Consider the following 18,370-nt stretch of genomic DNA (forward strand, 5'->3'; position numbering starts at 1 on the left):
GATGAGGCATGAATGTGCACCCCAAAATAAAACAGGTATAGAGACTGCTACTGAAGTAATATTCTTATCAACTGCTGCTGATTCCATAGTGCTTCAGCTCAAGGTCTGGAAAGCATGATAAGAATTATACTTTCATTGACTTTTTCCTTTTCTAATTAGATCATTTCACCCCTAGCTAATAATGAGAAGGAATCTTTAAAAAAAAAAGAAATCTTTTCTTTAGGCCATCATATTATTGTTTTGTTGGTACTAAATTTAGGAATTAGGCTGTGCTGCTAACTGGTCGTATAGTCTTAGGTAAGTCACTTAGCCTCTGGAAGCTTCAGTGGTCTTATCTGTAAAACAAAGATATTGATCCTGTCTTAGATGATCACCAAGATCCCTTCCAGTCTGCCAGTCTGTGACTTGTCTGCCTCTGCTAGTTACGTAGGTGTGTGTACAAGCTAATCCCTGCCCCCTTAGGAGCGTTTTGGGGTTTTTTTGTTGTTAAGCTAGTAGCGAGCATTAATCATTGCAACTCTAGACTAAGCAATGTGGAAGCACTTCACAGATGCTTCGAAGTAAATAAAATAATGTACATTTAGAATCCTGTGAGATGATCCTTTATGTTCCAAAGAAAAACACCTCAGAACTTTGTAATTCCATAATTAGGAAACTACCACAGTAGCATACAATTAGCAACATTTATCTGTTTATCAAAGCTTCTGTTTTTTTGACTTAAATTGATCACTTCTTGGACCTTTTCATATTTTCTTCCTTTTCTTCACCAGCATTAGCAGTTAGTGTTCTTGGGGGAGGCATTTTTTTCCCCGAAGAAATAAGATGTCACTTACCAAGAGTTACCATATACACCATGGAAGGAAGCAAACAATAAAGTCACTTTGAGATGCCGATGCTGTGTCATTTGCTAGACACCTTGACCAGCTAGGTGACGCCCTGCTGCTCAGAGCAGCCTTAAAAACACACCTCAAATTCTTGCCTTTGTAAAACTGCCATGGATCAGCAGGGTGTTTCTGACTTCTTGTTCCATTTCTCTGGATGGACCAATGCTTCTGAATAAAACAGTAGAGAGAGAGCCCCCAGCATCAGTCTTCTGCAAATGCTGCAGTCCCAGATTGACTGTCAACTTACAAAGGGCCCGGAGACCATTGGCTTTTGTCACTTTCCAGTCCCAGATTCCAACCTCCTTTCAGGAACGATGCCAATAAGGATGTTCAGGAGGTGACGAAGATATGCAACTCCAAGATTTTTTACCAAGTCAGCTGGAGAAACAGGGTTGCACAAACTTTCTCATGTTTAGGTTCAGTTTAACCTTTTAATGCCTCTATTTTGGGGACACAGAAATGCACGTGATCTTCTCACAAGGTTGCTTTCTACCTCTAACTACTGTTTACGTTGTTTGCTTGTGTTGTTTTGTACTGTAACCTTCATTATGATTACCATAAGGGGGAACCTTAACCATGGATGGTACGTGCTCACCTCAGCCTCTCCCTGTGAGGTCAAAAACACAGACCATCTGCACTTCCCTGCTGCTTATTTTATCTGCTTCCATACAAGTTCTCAGCAATTCTTACTCCTTCCTCTGAATTCCTCGATTTCACACATTTTTTTCCTTTATTTCTGCCATCTAACCCTGATTATTTGCCTCCTTCAATACAGTCAGTTCTCCTTCTGATCAAAATTGTCCACTCAGCAAGTGGCCTGAGTGCTCCTCCAGCCTCATGGTTCCATCCTGCACCCCATTTTGGTTTCAGCTATCCCGAACCTCTATCCCAAGCTCCACATGTCCATGTTCACGTTCACGGGCTCCTCTGAGTCTCTGCGTGTGCCCTTGCACCCTCGTGACCTATCTACAATCTGCTTGCCTTTAGACTCATCTTCAGTGCTTCTCCATCCAGGAAGTCTTCCCTGGTCACTGCACACCTGCAGCCCCAGATGCTCCTCCTGTGTCCACCCAGAGCATCCTTCTTAGGTTAGAATTTGTTGTGAACATATTTGACTCCCAGAAGACAGCATCTGTTTGGCTTTTGCCATCCTATCCTTGTTTTGGTGCTCAAATACCTTGAATGAGGATCCTTAGTTTGCATTTCATGACACTGAAAGCCTTCTGCCTAAGGTGACATTTCTAGTGTGGTATCATTCTTCAGTCTGTGCTCTGACCTCAGTAAGGAATGTTTCCCTCAACAGCTTCCTTCTCCCACCCCTTCCCTATTCACTCCTTTATAAAATCCATCCTAATAAAGTAATTTTTACAAAGCAGGAGATTTGGCAGGCACTATGTGTTTTGGGACCTGCCAAGCCAAGAGGGTTGAAGGTGGCTATGAAAGATTTTTCAAATGCCATTTATACCAGAGATACAGCAGCAGCATTTATCTGGCTTTTTTGGCTGGAAAACAGTCTCAGCCAAGCTGAAGCTGATTACATTGGCCATGCAACAAAGATAATTTATTCATCATACACAAAATCTCCCCTTAACTAAAATCACGGTTTTAACTGCTGATTGAAAGGAGAGCTGATGTATCAGGGCACAATTACCCTCTAGACCAAAAAGGTGACTCTTAAGAGTACTTTTTAATTGTTTTCTTTCCTAAACCTAATTATTGTTGACTTTGCAGATGTCTAATAATTAACTTATTCATAGAACGTTAACCTATATTTTTTGCCTTCACCAGTCCCATTCTGATTCATATTTTGACTGTCTGGGGGTTTTATATCTGTTTAAAGTCTTCCCAGATTTCTGTGTGGCTCTTATTAGAAATACTTTATAAAGCAGGGGCTCAGCTGAATTCCTTCCCTGAGAGGATGTCGATTTCTTGAGAGAACCAAGAACTCTGGAGAGTTCTTCCCATTTCTCTAATATAGATGTGTCTCCCCAGCTTCAAATGGCAGTTGCCTCTTCCCCAAGTTCCAATGAACACCACTCACCATCTGGGTCCACCCAAAACTGTGGACATTCTGCCCACCTCACCCGCGGTTGTCAGCAACTTGCAGTGAATGCCAGGTTGAGAGAATTTCTTCTCTTCCTTCCTTTCTTCACAGACACCCTCCCCCTGGGGCTGAGCAGACACACCTGTGGACTTTCCAACCTCAGCGTTAAATCCCTTGACAATTTTCTTTTCTGGCTTACTTGCAAAAATAAATGCTTCAAAGAGGGCTAATTTTTGCTCTCTCCATTTCTGTATCCAGTGTGTGTGTGGTGTTTGCGATGGTGTGGGGAGAAGGTCTGCATGTGCTTTGAAATAGATATTACAATTTTGAGTTTTCTTAGCTTGCCCATAGCTAATTCAGAGACCAGAGGTTGTGAGGGATCCATGAGAGGCTGAGAAGGCAGTGGGGTGTGCTTGTGCAGATGAAACACGGCTGCATTTCAGTGTTGTCTTCCTGCTAGCAAATGCACATTGGAGGAAATAGACCATCGTGTGGTATTCTCTCACTCACTGATTCCTTTCTTCTCCTCACCCCATCCTCCTTTCCTATCCCCTAACTCCATTTACTTCCTTTAGAGAAACTAAGTGTGATATTTCTCAGACATGCTGACCCATGTACTTCTCGGAGCATTGGTTTTGATCCGCACACATGAGGTTTTCCAGTCGCTGCAGCCTCAGTACTCCTTATGTCCTCTTCCCAGAAGGAAGCCCACCAGTGGGACCCGGCTGGTGACGGTCTGAGCCACTCCTGTTCACCATACTTTTGATGCTTCCACTCACCGTGACCTCAGTGCTAGTAGTCTTAGTTCTTTTTCACCTCGGAATTTGAGGGGGTGAAGACATCTAATTTCTTGAGGAAATCTTTGAAAGGGAAAAGTTTCTGGTAGGCTGATAGATGAATCTTGTTTGGTGTATAGGTATGCATGTTGACACAGAAGCAAACTTTCAGTTTCAAACGCTGACCGTAGATGTGCCCATCTATTTGGTCTGAGAGGAATCCTGATCCATGTGGCCCGGAGAGGAGACCTGTCTGTTTTCTTTCTGAGTGTCTTTATCTTGTCCTTAGAAGACATACTCTCTAGGGATTTGTCTTACGTCTCTGTCAGTGGAGGCTGACTTCCTTTTTTTCCTCAGGGAGGAGGATGAGTACTCAGAACTGCGATCAGAACTCAGCCAGAGCCAGCACGAGGTCAACGAGGACTCCCGCAGCGTGGACCAAGACCAGACCTCTGTCTCCATCCCTGAAAACCAGTCCACCATGGTCACTGCGGACGTGGGTGAGTCTGCCTGCCATTACCACAAAGCCGGAGTTCGGTTTCTGGATTGTAATCGGAACTTTAGAAACATAAGGCAGCCGGAATTAAAATTTAATTAGTCAAGGAGCTTATTGAGTAGATGAAGGCACATCCATTTCAGGTCTTTACATACTCCTTTGTTGGTCAAAATGGAACCAAAGAGCTGAATTCCCTTTCTGCCTTGTGATTCAAATATACGTCACCTTCTGCTTGAAAATTCTGGAAGTAGGGAACCAGTTAAAAAGGCTGTGGCAGTGTTCCAAGTTACAGTAAAATCTGAGCTGAGGTGGCAGGAATGAACAGGATGGAGTAAGTAGCGACATGTCGCAGTGGAAGAACCAATAGATTTCAGCAACTTTGCGGTAAGGAGGAATCCAAAATGACTAACGTGTTCATCCTGAATGACTAAGAGAATGATTATGTTCCTTAGTAAGGAAGCTTGGTTGAGAAATGAGTTGGGAAACAGATATATTATGTCTGAGGTTGTAGAGAAATGTCCATGTGGAAATACCTGGCACAGTGTGTTGGAATGGTGTCTTTTAAACTACAGGTTGTGACCCATTAATGGGTCTTGAAATTATATGAAAAAATAAAATATTTTTTAAATGAAATCAAATAGGAAAAAAATAGAATGACAGTATTGTTTCATGAAACGTATTTGTTGGATGTGTATATGTTGTAAGTTGCCAAGTGAAATGTTCCAACTATGGGTTGCAGTCGAAAGGTTGCAAAACCTCTGGTCTACTTGGAGATGCTTAACTAGATCTCTGGAGAGATTGGGGTTGAGGATAAAGGCTTTGAAGTTATAAGGTAAGGAGATCCCTATGGTTGAAAGGGTGTGGAGTCAAAATGGGGAGAGGCACTATATCTTAGGAAATGTTCGTGCACAGGGGAGTGATGGGAAAAGAACGAGGAGAAGGAAAAGAAAGTATAGTACGATTTACAATAGAACTCAAAATTTCGTTGGAGAGAGAGACTTTAATCAAATATTAAACACTTATGTTTAATTATCAACCTATATACGTGCTATAACACCAAGAACATAGTACCATGACAGTGTGTCAAAGGGGTTCAGTTTAGGATTTCCAGGATAGCTTCCTCTAGGAAGTAACATTTGAGCTGAGATCAGGAGGATAAGTAGGAATTGAGTACATAAAAGAGGAAACGGCATTCAGGGGAGAAGGGAGGGATGTATTCAAGGCGGTGAGAAAAGATCACCCTGTGTGGAGGGCACAGAGATGTGAGATGGAGGCTTGGAGAGGTAGGCAGGAGTCAGATCGTGCAAGATCTTATAGACCATGTTAGAGAGTCTGACCTTTATTCAAAGACCCACAAGAAACCACTGAATGATGTTAATAGTTGGGGGTCGGGGGAATGAAATGATCGAATTTGCATTTTGAATCAATTACTCTGTGGTGAAGAGAAAGAATCAGTGGATCAAGAGTGAATGGGGGAGGCCAGCTAGGAAACCACTGCAGAAGTCTAGGTGGGCAAAATTGTTGCTAGGATTAGGGTGGTGGCCGTTGAGGTGTGGAAAAGCAGATGAGTGTAGAAAGTCGGCAGGATCTGCTAAAGGATCAGTAACAGGGTGAAGGAGGAAGTAAGCATGTAGGGGTCTCCCATAAGTGTCTCGTTCGCACAGTGGATAGACGGTAGGGCCAATCACCAATATGAAAGCAAGGGAAAAGGACCAGGTGGTTTTGCTCTGAATTGTATTTTGTTTTGCTTGGGGGAGGGTGGAGTAGGGTAGAGATCTTGTGTTTTGTTTGGGCATAAGTTTCAGGCATCTGGAGGTATCTGGGTGGAGATGTTGGGAAGGCAGTAGGTATAAATAAGCCAATAAAGGTCTGGCTGAAGAAAGCAGCTGGGAGACATCAGGCTGTTTGCAGATAGTTACTGAAGCAATGGAAGTCGATGTGAAGAGCGAGAACTGCAGACCAAGCCTAGGGGGCCACCCGCTGAAGAGGAGACTCAGCAGCAGCTCACGGCAGGGATGCACCTCTCAGCTTTTCAGTCTCGGTTTAAATGCACCTCCTCCCAAAGCATCTTGTGAGCACCAGTCTGTGCAGGTCCCTGTGCTGACTCTCGCTGCCCCATTGGTTTCCTTCTTACATCACACTGAAATTTCAAGCAATGTATTTGCATTTCTTTGCTTGACTGATGCTCCCGCTAAACCCCACTGAGCAGAAGCATGTTTGTTTTATCTACTAGTATCTCTCCAGAGCCCACCACATGGCCTGGCACATAGTATGTGTTCAGAGATACTTGTTTGAATGAAGGAGGGAAGCAGTCACCCAATCCATCAACCAGTCAATCAGCTGAAGCTGTAAGAAGGAAATGAGGAGAGCCCTGCCCATCAGCCAGTGGGGCAGAGAAGGCTCTAATAAGGAAGAAGCGGTCAGCAGGATGGATTGCTGCTAAGGCCGGATAAGATGGATTTAGCTACATCAAAGTCACTGAGAGCTGTATACTGATACCAGCTTGAGCCAGACAGAAATGGGTTGAGGAGTAGGGATACCTCCCAGGCCTGGGGCCTTGGCTTTAGGCTGAAACGGCTTCCCTCACACTAACCTGAACCCAGACCCTGGGCCTTAAGTCACAACACACACAAACCCCTGCGATCAGCCCAGCCGTGGGCCCAAGTCCAAAGGGCTCAGCTATACCAGCATCATAATCTCTAACCCTAGTGGCCCCGAGCTTCTGGACTCAGCCTTCCAGCCTTAGGCAGTCAGACGAGTGAGAGCAGCTGAGAAGTTTCTGATCACTGCAAAGAGACATTCCTACACGGATCCCTCCATTCATTTCTCTGAAATTGTTTTTTATGAAATGAAGCAAGTGACCCACCCACACTCCAACAAAATTTCTTAAATAAGCTGGGGGAATGGAGGGCAAACCCCAATCAAGAGGGCAGGGCGTCTTCACTGCGGGGCATCTCAGGGTTCCAGCTGTGAGGGAGCATTTGTAGCCTGGGCTCCGCACACAGGAGCCAGTGTCTGCTTGTCTGCACTGTGAGCTGGCTTTGTTTTCCCAAATTGTTTATTTTCATCTTTTCCCTCAGTAAAAATACATGTTCATTATAACTGGCGGTAGTATCATTCCTGACAAGACTGGGCTCCTGGGGGGAAGGGACCCTCTTTGCCCGATGCCTGTGTAAGTTCTCTGTCCAGAGTAGGAGGCCTTCATTCATCTGTGCAGCAGCTCCCTGGGAGCTGTGCTGGAGACTGGGCACGTGAGACCCAGAACCTGCCATCAGATCACTCTGCTCCCACGCTCAAATCCCTCACCCCCAGCGTGACATCCCCGCTCCTTACCCTGGCCTGCAGGGCCCACAGAACCTGGGCATCCCCACCTCAGGCCTCATCCTCCCCAACTCTCCCTTTCTTTTTTTTTTTTTTTTTTTTTTTTTTAATTAATTAATTAATTAATTTATTTTTGGCTGCTTTGGGTCTTCGTTGCCATGCGTGGCTTTCTCTAGTTGCAGTGTGCGGGCTTCTAATTGCGGTGGCTTCTCTTGTTGTGGAACACAGGCTCTAGGCGCACGGGCTCAGTAGTTGTGGCTCGCGGGCTCTAGAGCGCAGGCTCAGTAGTTGTGGCGCACGGGCTTAGTTGCTCCGCGGCATGTGGGATCTTCCCGGACCAGGGCTCGAACCTGTGTCCCCTGCATTGACAGGCGGATTCTTAACCACTGCGCCACCAGGGAAGTCCCTCCCCAACTCTCCTTGTTTTCTTCCCAGCTCTGGCCATACCGGCCTCCTTGCTGTCCCTCAGACCTGACCAGCCTCTCTGGCCTCAGGGTTTCTGCATCCACACGTGCCTCTCTGATGCATGTCAGTCAGCTGCCCTCTCATCACAGGCCTTCCCCAACCCCCTGGTAGAGTCCTGGTGCTGTCACTCACTCTCACACTGCAGGCACTCCCTTCCCATCCCTGCTTCATTTTTCTTCACAGCACTTAGCACTACCCGATGATACCTCGTGTTTGCATTTATTTCCTTACATATGTATCACCAGTCTTAATCAGTCTCTTGCACTAGAATGCAGGTTCCATGCAGGCAGGGACTTCGGCTCTCCTGTTTACCGAAGTAACAGTGCCCGCTCGTAGGAGGCTCCCAGATATGTGAGTAACAGTGAACACCATCTTGGAGCTCACGGTTCTTTGGAGGATGCAAAGGAAACAGGGAATGACTGGCAGTGGGACCACAAAAGGAGGTGGACAGGGGCCCCTAGCGACACCCTCAAGTGGGAGCATCAGAAGACGTGGCCAGAAGTCACATCTAAGCAGAAAGCTGTGGGATAAGTGGGAACGATGCAAGCAAAGAGCAGGGGGCAGGAGGAGAGTGCTGTGGGCACGGGCACCTGCCAGGTCCCCGTGGAGGGCAGGCACCGGGACAGCAAGGAGGAGGAGCTGATTAAGGCCCCAGCTGAGCCCCGCCCCTGCGTGTTCATTGGAACTGGTTGGCTGCCTCTTCTTACTCCTGTGCCATTTTCCAATTAAATTGCTTCAGTAGGGAAAAAAGCTACCATTTATAAACACCATCATAGGAAATCATTAAAAAGCAGCCATTTCATTATGCCTGCTATATTTGCAAACTTGCATTAGCAACCCAGAGGTTTTCTTGAGCTGGATTTTATATAGAGTTTGCTGCAGTATATTTGCCGATCTCCACTTAAGAAAACAGGAGTATTCCCTTCATCAAAACGCACTTTTCTTTTGTTTTAAAACCCCACTCATCACAGCCTGGCTGCCCCCTCGATAAGCTGGCTCCAGGGCACGGTCCTCAGAGCCTGGAGGAGTAAACCAGCAATTTAGAAAGTGTTTTGACTTACCTAAGCAGTCATATACAGCAGAAAGGTCCCGGTGGTGTCACACTGCATCTTAAAATAAATTGCATTACCTCTGTTCAAACCTGGTCACATAATCGTTTGTAAAGTAAAGGTAATTAAGTAGGCAAAGATAAGGTAGGGATTATGAGTTGGGATTTCTATTTCGTAATTTGGCCGAGAGTTTTAGTTCAAAGGGAGGCTGCATATCATAACTAACATGCTTTGTTCACTTACTTTGTGTTGAGCATTTACGTGCATCCTCATGTTCAATCCTCAGCCTTGAAGGAGGCCCTGTAAATCTCCTCATCTGTAAAACTGGGATGACAGAGTTCAGAGAGGGCAAGTCATTTGTCCAAGACTGCACAGCTAAACAATTGTCTTTGTTGTTGCCGCCCGTGTTTCTATAGATGGCTTTGCTTTTACACACCCTGCTTAAACAGTGAAGCATGCTTATGGATGGTGTACTCCGCTTACTGCCCTCCTTTGAGGTCTCTAGTAATTCTGGTGGCAGAATTTAGGGAGCAGCTGTCTGATTACAGCACCTGGCTTACTAGCAGAGTATTTGTTGTTCACTGAGATCTTGCAGATCTCCATCTTAGAAACAACACCCTTAGACCAAACCATTCTGGGTGTTGCAGTAGAGCCGAGCACAGATGTGTGAGATGGGCTCAGCGTTGCGTCATGCGTGTTAGCGTTTGTGGGGTGCACTCCCTCTAGTAGGCTGTCTTCCCAACTCTGTTCATGGAACAGCAAAGCTTGTCTGGAGCAATTGTCTATAAACCAAACAAAATCCCTGACCTGATGGACCTTTGCACAGGCTGTGATGGGTTCTGCTCCTGTGTTTTGAGATCTTTTCTGGTTTTAGGTGAGAAATTCTTATTTTTGTGGAATTTAGCAATGCTGAACTATTAAACCCTTAGCGAGGGCAGGAAGCATATGATACCATGTTTGCTGGTGTGATCATTTAGATAGAGATTTCCTCCTTGTGCGTAGTTTTTGGAGGACAACCAAGGAAGAATTTACACATGAAACCTGGCTATTTGGCATGACTGTGACTATGAAATATGTTTAATGTTGAAGCCAGATTTTCCTGGCTTAATGGCCCATGAGGCTTAATGGCTTCAGGAGAAATGTTCCAAAGTGTCGAGCAGCCCCTCGCAGTGGGGACAAAGGGGGGTCGGGGCAGGGAAAGCAGTCCCGCCTTCTCCTAAAAATGATTTCTGCAGAGTGGGAGAGAAGTGTTTACAAAGGCAAGGCAGCCTGTCCAGAGAAAACTGGATTTTTGTTAGGATTGAGGCGCTAAGTAGGCAGTTATATTCCAGCAGAGAATTTTTAGAGGAGAATCAGATCATTGGTAACCTGATTCTGAAACTTTGAGAAACCAGTCCCCAGGTTGGAAAAGTTAGACAGGACTGAAACTAGTACCCTGACTTGATGATGGAACAGCCCAAGCCCTGTGTTGCTTTTGTTTTTCTTCTCCTTACTTTAATTGGGCAACTTAATTTATCCCAAGAGGTTCATTATGTTGGTCATCCCTGAGAACCAAGCCCAGGGAAGGCTTAGAAGTTTTGAACATTGACTCACGGGGGGCTCTCTAAGGAGACTGTGTGCTTCCTCCCGGGGATCTGAGCCTGGTCAAACAAGGCCTGTCTGTGAATGTTAGCAGGGCCGAGTGGCCAAGGAGGCCACCTAATATCATTCCAGAACTTTCCTTACAGAGTAACCAAGCTTGAGAGTGGGAAAGATATGGCTCCACTTCACTTTGTGGTACTTTGAAATATTTCCCTCAAACTCTACTATTCAGTAATTTTTCAGCGCCCTAAAGAGACTTAGAGTTTAAGATAGATATGGAAAGGCATTGATCCACCACGTTTGCTCAGAATGAACTCCCATGATTGTTAGGTTCATGAACTCCTTTCCTAAGATAAGCAGCCTTTATTTTCTAAGCAGACCAGGTCTTCTCAGGTTGGATTGTTTTTTGGGTTGTTTGGAACTCATGACATCTTTTTCCTTAAAACCAGTGTCATAGAGGAGTGTTAGCTGCCCAGACCAGCCCCGGAAGCCTATTTCGTCTATAATGGTAATAAAGTACGGACCTCACTAGTGTTACTGCAGCCCCACCCATCGCTGTGGACGTTGTTTTTGTGAGAAGAGGTTCTGTAGACCATGTTCGCATGCCACAAGCACATTTTCCAAGTTGATGACACTTGGTCAGTGAGCAGGCTAACAAAACTTGATACTTTTAAAAATTGGCTTAGAAAAGTCTTTCATTACCTTTACACGTTCAACTCATGCGGTCTTTATCGAGTACTACTCCGTGCCCAGTGTTGTGAGCGTCTAGGAACACAAGGATGGATGAACAGAGTCCCTGCTCCCCAGAGCCAGACTTCGTAGGGTCCATGTGTCAGGTAGTAAGTAATTATGGGGAATGCGATGCCTCAAAGAAAGAAGTAAATACGAGACTATAGGTAATCGGGGAAGGCTTACTGGAAGAGCAGATTTTAAGGCAAAGCTTTAGAAAGAACCATTATGAAAAGAGAATGAGGGGCTTCCAAACTAGGCAGACACATAACCATTAACTGTGAAGTGAATGCCGAGCCCCAGGAGTAAGTACGTTTGAAGTTGGGACCATATTTTGGAGCAGATCCATTCTGGTAAATGCACGTTGCTTGGAATCAAAGGACCAGGGGAATATTTCTAACATCTATCCTATTTAGGTATATTTTTATTTGGGTTAAGGTTCTTACAGGGGGTTCAACAAAAGTAGAGGCAGCCTTTAACACCGTATTCAGAATGAACCAACTCTGGTATGGTTTACTGTGTACAACACTGGGGATAGATCTAATTGATCCTGAGAGGAAAGAGGAAAACCAGCTTTGCCCACTAGTATGTGTTTAACCAAGAAAGCATGCTGGTGAGGCGTCATTTCCATAGCCATGAATGTCCTCTGGCCTCCTTTCCAGACTTCCCAGGTGCTTGGGTCTTCCCTCAGACAGCAACATAAAAACCTAAGGCTCTGGGTTCTCATTAGAAGAATAGAACCTGAGTTGTCTTTTCTCCAGCTGCTATCAGAAGTCTGACTGGGGGAAGTTGCGTTTGGAAAAGATGGCCCACCCAGGCAGGAGCTGCAGACTCTGACAGCGGTGGGCAGCAGATGGGGTGAGGAAAGCAGGCAGAACAGTGGAGCACCATGGCCTGACGAGTCCAAAGGGGCAGCTGCTGGCCACTCTGCCCATTGCTGTCATGGGAAGAGCTGGGCCCGGTATTGCCTGACCTTCTAATTTTACAAGAATAGCTGTAAATGCTAATAATTTTTAAATGCTGGCAATTAATTCAAAACTGTTTTTTAAAAAAAGCTGCACCAGTTATGAAACCCTGCCATCCAAACAAAACACATCTTTGGCTGCAGGGGGCTAGTTTGCATCCTCTGGTTGAAGGGAGATGTCCCTTCCATTTATTCTTTTTTTATCCTCTGTTTCATCTCTACAGCAAACTAGACAGCTAGAAGGCAGAGTGCCAAGACTGTGTGAGCTTAGCCCTTCCCAGAATTCCCTTTACGTTGTACTTGAATGGTCTACAGCTGAAATTTAATTGAAAGTTAGTATCAGAAGAAACCATATGAAATCTGCATATGTGGGAAATTGTGGCTGAAAAGACTCGCAATCACATCGCTTCACACCACATATGAAGTCCCAGGTACCTAAACTCTTTTAGCATCTAATTGTTAAAAACACATTGCGTCCCTTGTGCAACTGGAATGCTTCCTCCTTTCTGACAGGAGATCATTCGTTTCTGCCCTGGCTGCCAGGGAGCACGGCACTAAGTAGAAGAGTCAGCCCTAGCAGCTGTGTTCACCTCCATTTGCTTCCTCAGCCTTTCCCTGGTCCCAGTCATTGGGTTTTTCCCTTATTCGTGGTTGCTTGCCATGTGCTACCTCAAATTCATTTTTATAAAGATATAACCTCTGGTAGAGGAATGAGTATTTGCTGCAAAGGACATCCTCTTTGTCCCATGGACATGGAACCGAGCCATTAGCTTTACTTTACAAAGCACAGTGTAGCCTGAGGTGCCGCAGCGGGTCTGCTTCGTGTGACCCTTCACACCGGAGTTCCATGTCAAGTGTGCAGTGCAGTGGCACTAAGTACATTCACAGAGCTGTGTAACCATCACCAATACCCATTTTCAGAATTTTCTTATCCTCCCAAACGGGAATTCTGTATTCATTAAACAATATTGCCCCATTCGCCCAACCACTGTAACCTCTCTTCTCTCTTTTTTTGTATTTTTATTTTTTAAATTAATTAATTAATTTATTTATTTTTGGCTGTGTTGGGTCTTCGTTGCTGCACGCGGGCTTTCTCTAGTTGTGGTGAGCTGGGGCTACTCTTCCTTTCGGTGCGCGGGCTTCTCATTGCGGTGGCTTCTCTTGTTGAGGAGCACGGGCTCTAGGCACGCAGGCTTCAGTAGTTGTGGCACGTGGGCTCAGTAGTGGTTCGCGAGCTCTAGGGCGCAGGCTTAGTAGTTGTGGTGACATGGGTTTAGTTGCTCCACGGCATATGGGATCTTCCTGGACCAAGGATCGAACCCATGTCCCCTGCATTGGCAGGCAGATTCTTAACCACTGTGCCACCAGGGAAGTCCCTCTTCTACTTTCTATGAATCTGCCTATTCCAGGTACGTAATATAAATGGAATCATATAATATTTGTCCTTTTGTAACTGACTTATTTCACTTAGCCTAATGTTTTCAAGGGTCATCCATGTTGTAGCAGTATCAGAATTCTGTCCCTTTTTAAGGCAGAATAATATTCTGTCGTGCGTTTATACCACATTTTGCTTATCCATTCATCTGTCAACAGATACTTGGATTATTTCCATCTTTTGACTATTGTGAGTAATGCTGCTGTGAACATTGGCATAGAAGCATCTGTTTGAGTCTATGCTTTCAGTTTTTTGGAGTATGTACCTAGGAGTGGAATTGCTGGGTCATATGGTAATTCTATGTTTAACTTTTTCAGGATCCACCAAACTGTCTTCTACAGTGGCTGCACCACTTTACATCCCACCAACAATGTACAAGGGTTACAGTTTCTCCATATTCTTGTCAACACTTGTTCTTTTCTCTTGTTGTTGTTGTTTTTGATAACTACCATCCTCTCCGTAGTGTCAATCTTGCCTTTAATCCATGCTGACAGTATCTTCCTTTCGGGGAGTCTATGAACATTTAATGTAGTTAATGACCGATTGATTGTGGGTCTTTCAGTTTACTATTTGTTTTCTGTTTGCCCCTTCTGAATTTTTTGTTATTCTCTCCATCCTGTCTTCCTTCTTTTGGGTTAACAGCATAGTTTTTGGAATTTTATTTTATTTATTGGTTTCTGGCTATACCTCTTCATCGTTATTTTCTGGTGATTGTTCTAAGAATTACATTATACATCGTTAATTTTTCCGAGTCCACTCACAGTTAATAGTCCTCCTTTAATTCTGGTATATGTCCCTCTGTTGCCTCTCCTGGGAAACAACGGCTATGAGTAGGTACCCTCACAGGCTTGGCTGAGCTGGCCTGTTCTTGTCCACACAGCAGTACTTGTTTTGGGTTGGAGCAGTGTGGTGAAGACAGCCCTGGACACAGAAGGCCAACACTGTAGTTCCAGCCCTGCCCCCCACCCATTGTGCACCCGTGGGTGAGTAACTGGGTGTCTTCAAGTCTCAGATTCCTCCTCTGTGGAGGGTGGCTTACCACCTTCCTGCTGGGGTGGAACTTGAGGATGTATGTGAAAGTGCTTTCTGAAGTGTCAAGAGTGCTGATCGAACCAAAGTCACTGTGATCATCACCTAAATGAGGAGCCTTTTTTTTTCATTGTAGTAAAAAACGCATTACATAAAATTCACCATCTTAACCATTTTTAAGTGTACCGGTCCGTACTGTTAGTTATATTCACATTGTTGTGCAACAGATCTCCAGAACTTTTTTTATCTTGCAAAACTGAAATTGTACCCATCAAACAATACCTGCCCTGTCCCCCTCCTTCCAGCCCCTGGTAACCACCATCCTACTTTCTGTCCCCTAAAGCATTTGACTACTTTAGATAGCTCATATAAGTGGAATCATATAGTATTTGTCTTTTAGTAACTGCCTTATTTCACCTAGCTTAATATCCTTAAGGTTCATCCATGTTGCAGCATGTGTCAGAATTTCCTCCCTTTTTAAGGCTGAATAATATTCTGATGTATGTATATACCACACTTGGTTTATCCATTCATTCGCCGATGGACACCTGGGTTATTTCCATCTTTTGGCTATTATGGACATGATGTACAAGGATCTGTCTGACGGCCTACTTTCCATTCTTTTGGGTATGTACCCAGCAGTGGAATTGTTGGATCACATGGTAGTTCTATTTTTAATTTTTGAGGAACTTCCGTACTGTTTTCCAAAGCAGTTGCACCATTTTGCTGTTCCCACCAACAGTGCACAAGGACCCCAATTTCTCCACTTCCTCACCAGTACCTGTTATTTTCTGTTGTTGTTGATATAGTAGCCATCCTAATGGGCCTGAGATGATATTTCATTGTGGTTTATAAATGAGGCACTTTCTGTTTGTTCTGGAACTCTTGGTCCCTTGTCTGAGCTTATCTTACTCCTCTGGTCCCGTAACTTAAACTTCGGGTCTTTTATAAAGACTCCAACTACCTTGGCCTTCAGTGTTGAAGCTCCAGTGCCTGGCAGGGCCCATACGGTGCAGGGCATTGGAGGCCAAGGGAAGGAACTGAGGATTTATTCAAAGTCTATATTTAGAAGAATATGCCACCAACTGAAAGATAAGACCACCCTGTATCGAGTAGCGTTGATGGTGGGGTGAGTGGTGGTGAGTGATTGGTGCTATGTGACAGCACCAACAGGGGACCCAGAATATCTGCTTCTGCCAGTCTGGCCACCCTGTCCTACTGTGAGGCCCCCAACTGGGAACACTGACAAAAGACAGCCAAGGATCACCTGATTACTGGTGGGGCTTATGTAAAACCAGTGGGTAATAGGCAGAAGTGTGTGGGGTTCATCATCCAGCCTGTGTGAGGTTCATCATCCAGCCTGTGTGATACACATTGGGCTTCCTAAGACCAAGGAAAGCATTTATAGCCCTCCTAGGTATGAATAGAATATGCTCCTGAGCTGTTTGCAGTCTGCATGTTAATTTAAATGCCTTCCTCCATCTTCCTATCTATCTATCTATCTATCTATCTATCTATCTATCTATCTATCTATCTATCTACCTATCTATCTATTTATTTATTTATTTATCTGGTTGCACCAGGTCTTATTTGCAGCTCATGGGCTCCTTAGTCACGGCACGTGGGCTCCTTAGTTGTGTCATGTGAACTCTTAGTTGCGGCACGCATGTGGGATCTAGTTTCCTGACCAGGGATCGAACCCGGGCCCCCTGCATTGGGAGTGCGGAGTCTTATCCACTGCGCCACCAGGGAAGTCCCCCCTCCATCTTCCTGATGCTCTGTCCTATACTTGCATCATGCTCTCTGTGGTTACTTTCCCCAGGGTGGTGGGAGAGAGGACTGTGGCTTTTGCCACGTACATCTGTGAGCCTCTCAGAGTTGAAAGTCTCATGCTCATCTCTGTACCCTGCTTCTAGCCTGAGGCCAGGGCTCAGCAACTGATTAAAGAATGAGAAAGAAAGACTGATCAGGTCCCTACACTTGCCTCCTGTTCCCTGTAGCCCAACATCCTCAGGACACAGGCTGGTGTCACCTCTCCGGTCCTGCTGTGAAGACCCCTCAGCAAACATGTCCAGGGTGATCATTGCATCAGGTGGGGCCGTGCTAGGGAAATCCTTATGAATGGCTGAATAGAGACATCTTCCTTCCTCATCCCACTCAGGAATAATGCAAATAATTCAGGGGTGTGTGTTAACTGCAGCTCAGGGTACCAGGAAACCCTGCACCTCAAGGTAAATGATCCTTTGGAGAAACTTCTCCATTTGTTACCCTGGAATTAAGTGTGCTCCGGAGATAGTTTCAGCAGTGTGTGTGGACACTAAGGAGTGCTGCTCCTGGCTCTGGACCGCCTTGTCTTGAGTTGGTGATGGGCACCTGCCGTCCATCTCCAGAGGGCTTCAGCAGTGGGGATTGTCCTCCTGTTGTCAGCAGTTCAGGGCGTGGTCCATACTGAGGACAAAAAGCGTAAGGTGGATGTAAAACATGATGCTGTTGACAGTCTATTTCTAGCCTTGCTGGCTCTTGAATATATAATGATGTGGTATTTATATTTGGTCATTTAAAAATAACTTTTGATTGCCTATCCTGTGTTGGAGATGAAATGAGGAGGAAGATCAAAGTCCCTTCTTTCTTGAAGCTTACACTTTAGTAGAGGAGAGATGACAGACACATAGGTCAGAGCAGATAGTGATAATTGCCATGGAGAAGATAGGATAATAGGACAGGGACTAAGGGGGAAGAGATGGAACCCCATGCTTTAGACAGAGAAGAGCTTGGTGAGGAGGTGGCATTTGCGCTGAGAGCTGAATGTAAGAGGAGATTTGGGTAGAAATCAGTCTCAGCAGAGGGAACAACAAAGGAAAAGGAAGCCCTGGGGCAGATGAGAGGTTGGCATCTTCCAGGGATGGAGAGAAGGCAGGAGCGTGAACACAGCATAGTGATGCAGGGGAAGGTGGACAGATGAGGCAAGGACCAGAGAAGTCAGTGGTTCCCACCCCGACTACACGTCAGGGTTATCTGAGGAGCCTAAAAAATTTTCCAGTGCCAAAGCTCCAGCCCTAGAGATTGTGATTTAATTGGCCTGGGTGGGGCCTGGACATTGGTGTTTCATAAAAGCTCTCCAGGGAGTTCCACGGTACAGCTGGGTTGAAACATCAACAGGGTTGATCGTGCAGAGTCTTAGAGACTCTGGTAAGGAGTTTCGACTTTAGTTGAATGACAGTGGGAAGCCATATAACGGTTTGGGCCAGGGGAGTAACATGATCCAGCTTATGTCCTTAAGAGACTCACTTTGGCTACAGTGTTGGGGACTGGAGGTAGGAGGCTGTTCAGGTGGTTCAGTTAAGAAATGATGGTGGCTGGGACCAAGGCTGGTGTCAGTGGAGATGGTAAGAAGAGGTCAGTTTGGGGATATGTTTTGGAGGTTGCAGTCAAAAAATGGATTGGATTTAGGGTGTGAAGCAAAAGGAAATCAAGGTTGCCGGAGAGTTAACCAGAGTAACTGGGAGGATGGTAGTGCTGTTCACAGAGCTGGGAGAGATGGGGAAAACAGGTTGGAGAGGAGGGGGAATCATTGTGTTCACTGGTTGCAGTGAAAGC

The 18,370-nt window shown here is 45.3% G+C and overlaps 1 protein-coding gene across 2 annotated transcripts in view; it reads left to right on the forward strand.

Annotated features, from left to right (window-relative positions):
- Window positions 1-18,370, forward strand: part of MCC (MCC regulator of WNT signaling pathway) — a 418,786-nt gene that overhangs the window by 329,547 nt on the left and 70,869 nt on the right. For both annotated transcript variants that reach the window (XM_061189513.1, XM_061189514.1), the window contains one exon: window positions 4,062-4,204. In XM_061189513.1, coding sequence (XP_061045496.1) covers window positions 4,062-4,204 — 143 coding nt within the window. The remainder of the gene's footprint in view (window positions 1-4,061; window positions 4,205-18,370) is intronic.

The sequence above is a fragment of the Eubalaena glacialis genome, chromosome 4, assembly GCF_028564815.1.
Source record: "Eubalaena glacialis isolate mEubGla1 chromosome 4, mEubGla1.1.hap2.+ XY, whole genome shotgun sequence".
NCBI classification, from domain to species: domain Eukaryota; kingdom Metazoa; phylum Chordata; class Mammalia; order Artiodactyla; family Balaenidae; genus Eubalaena; species Eubalaena glacialis.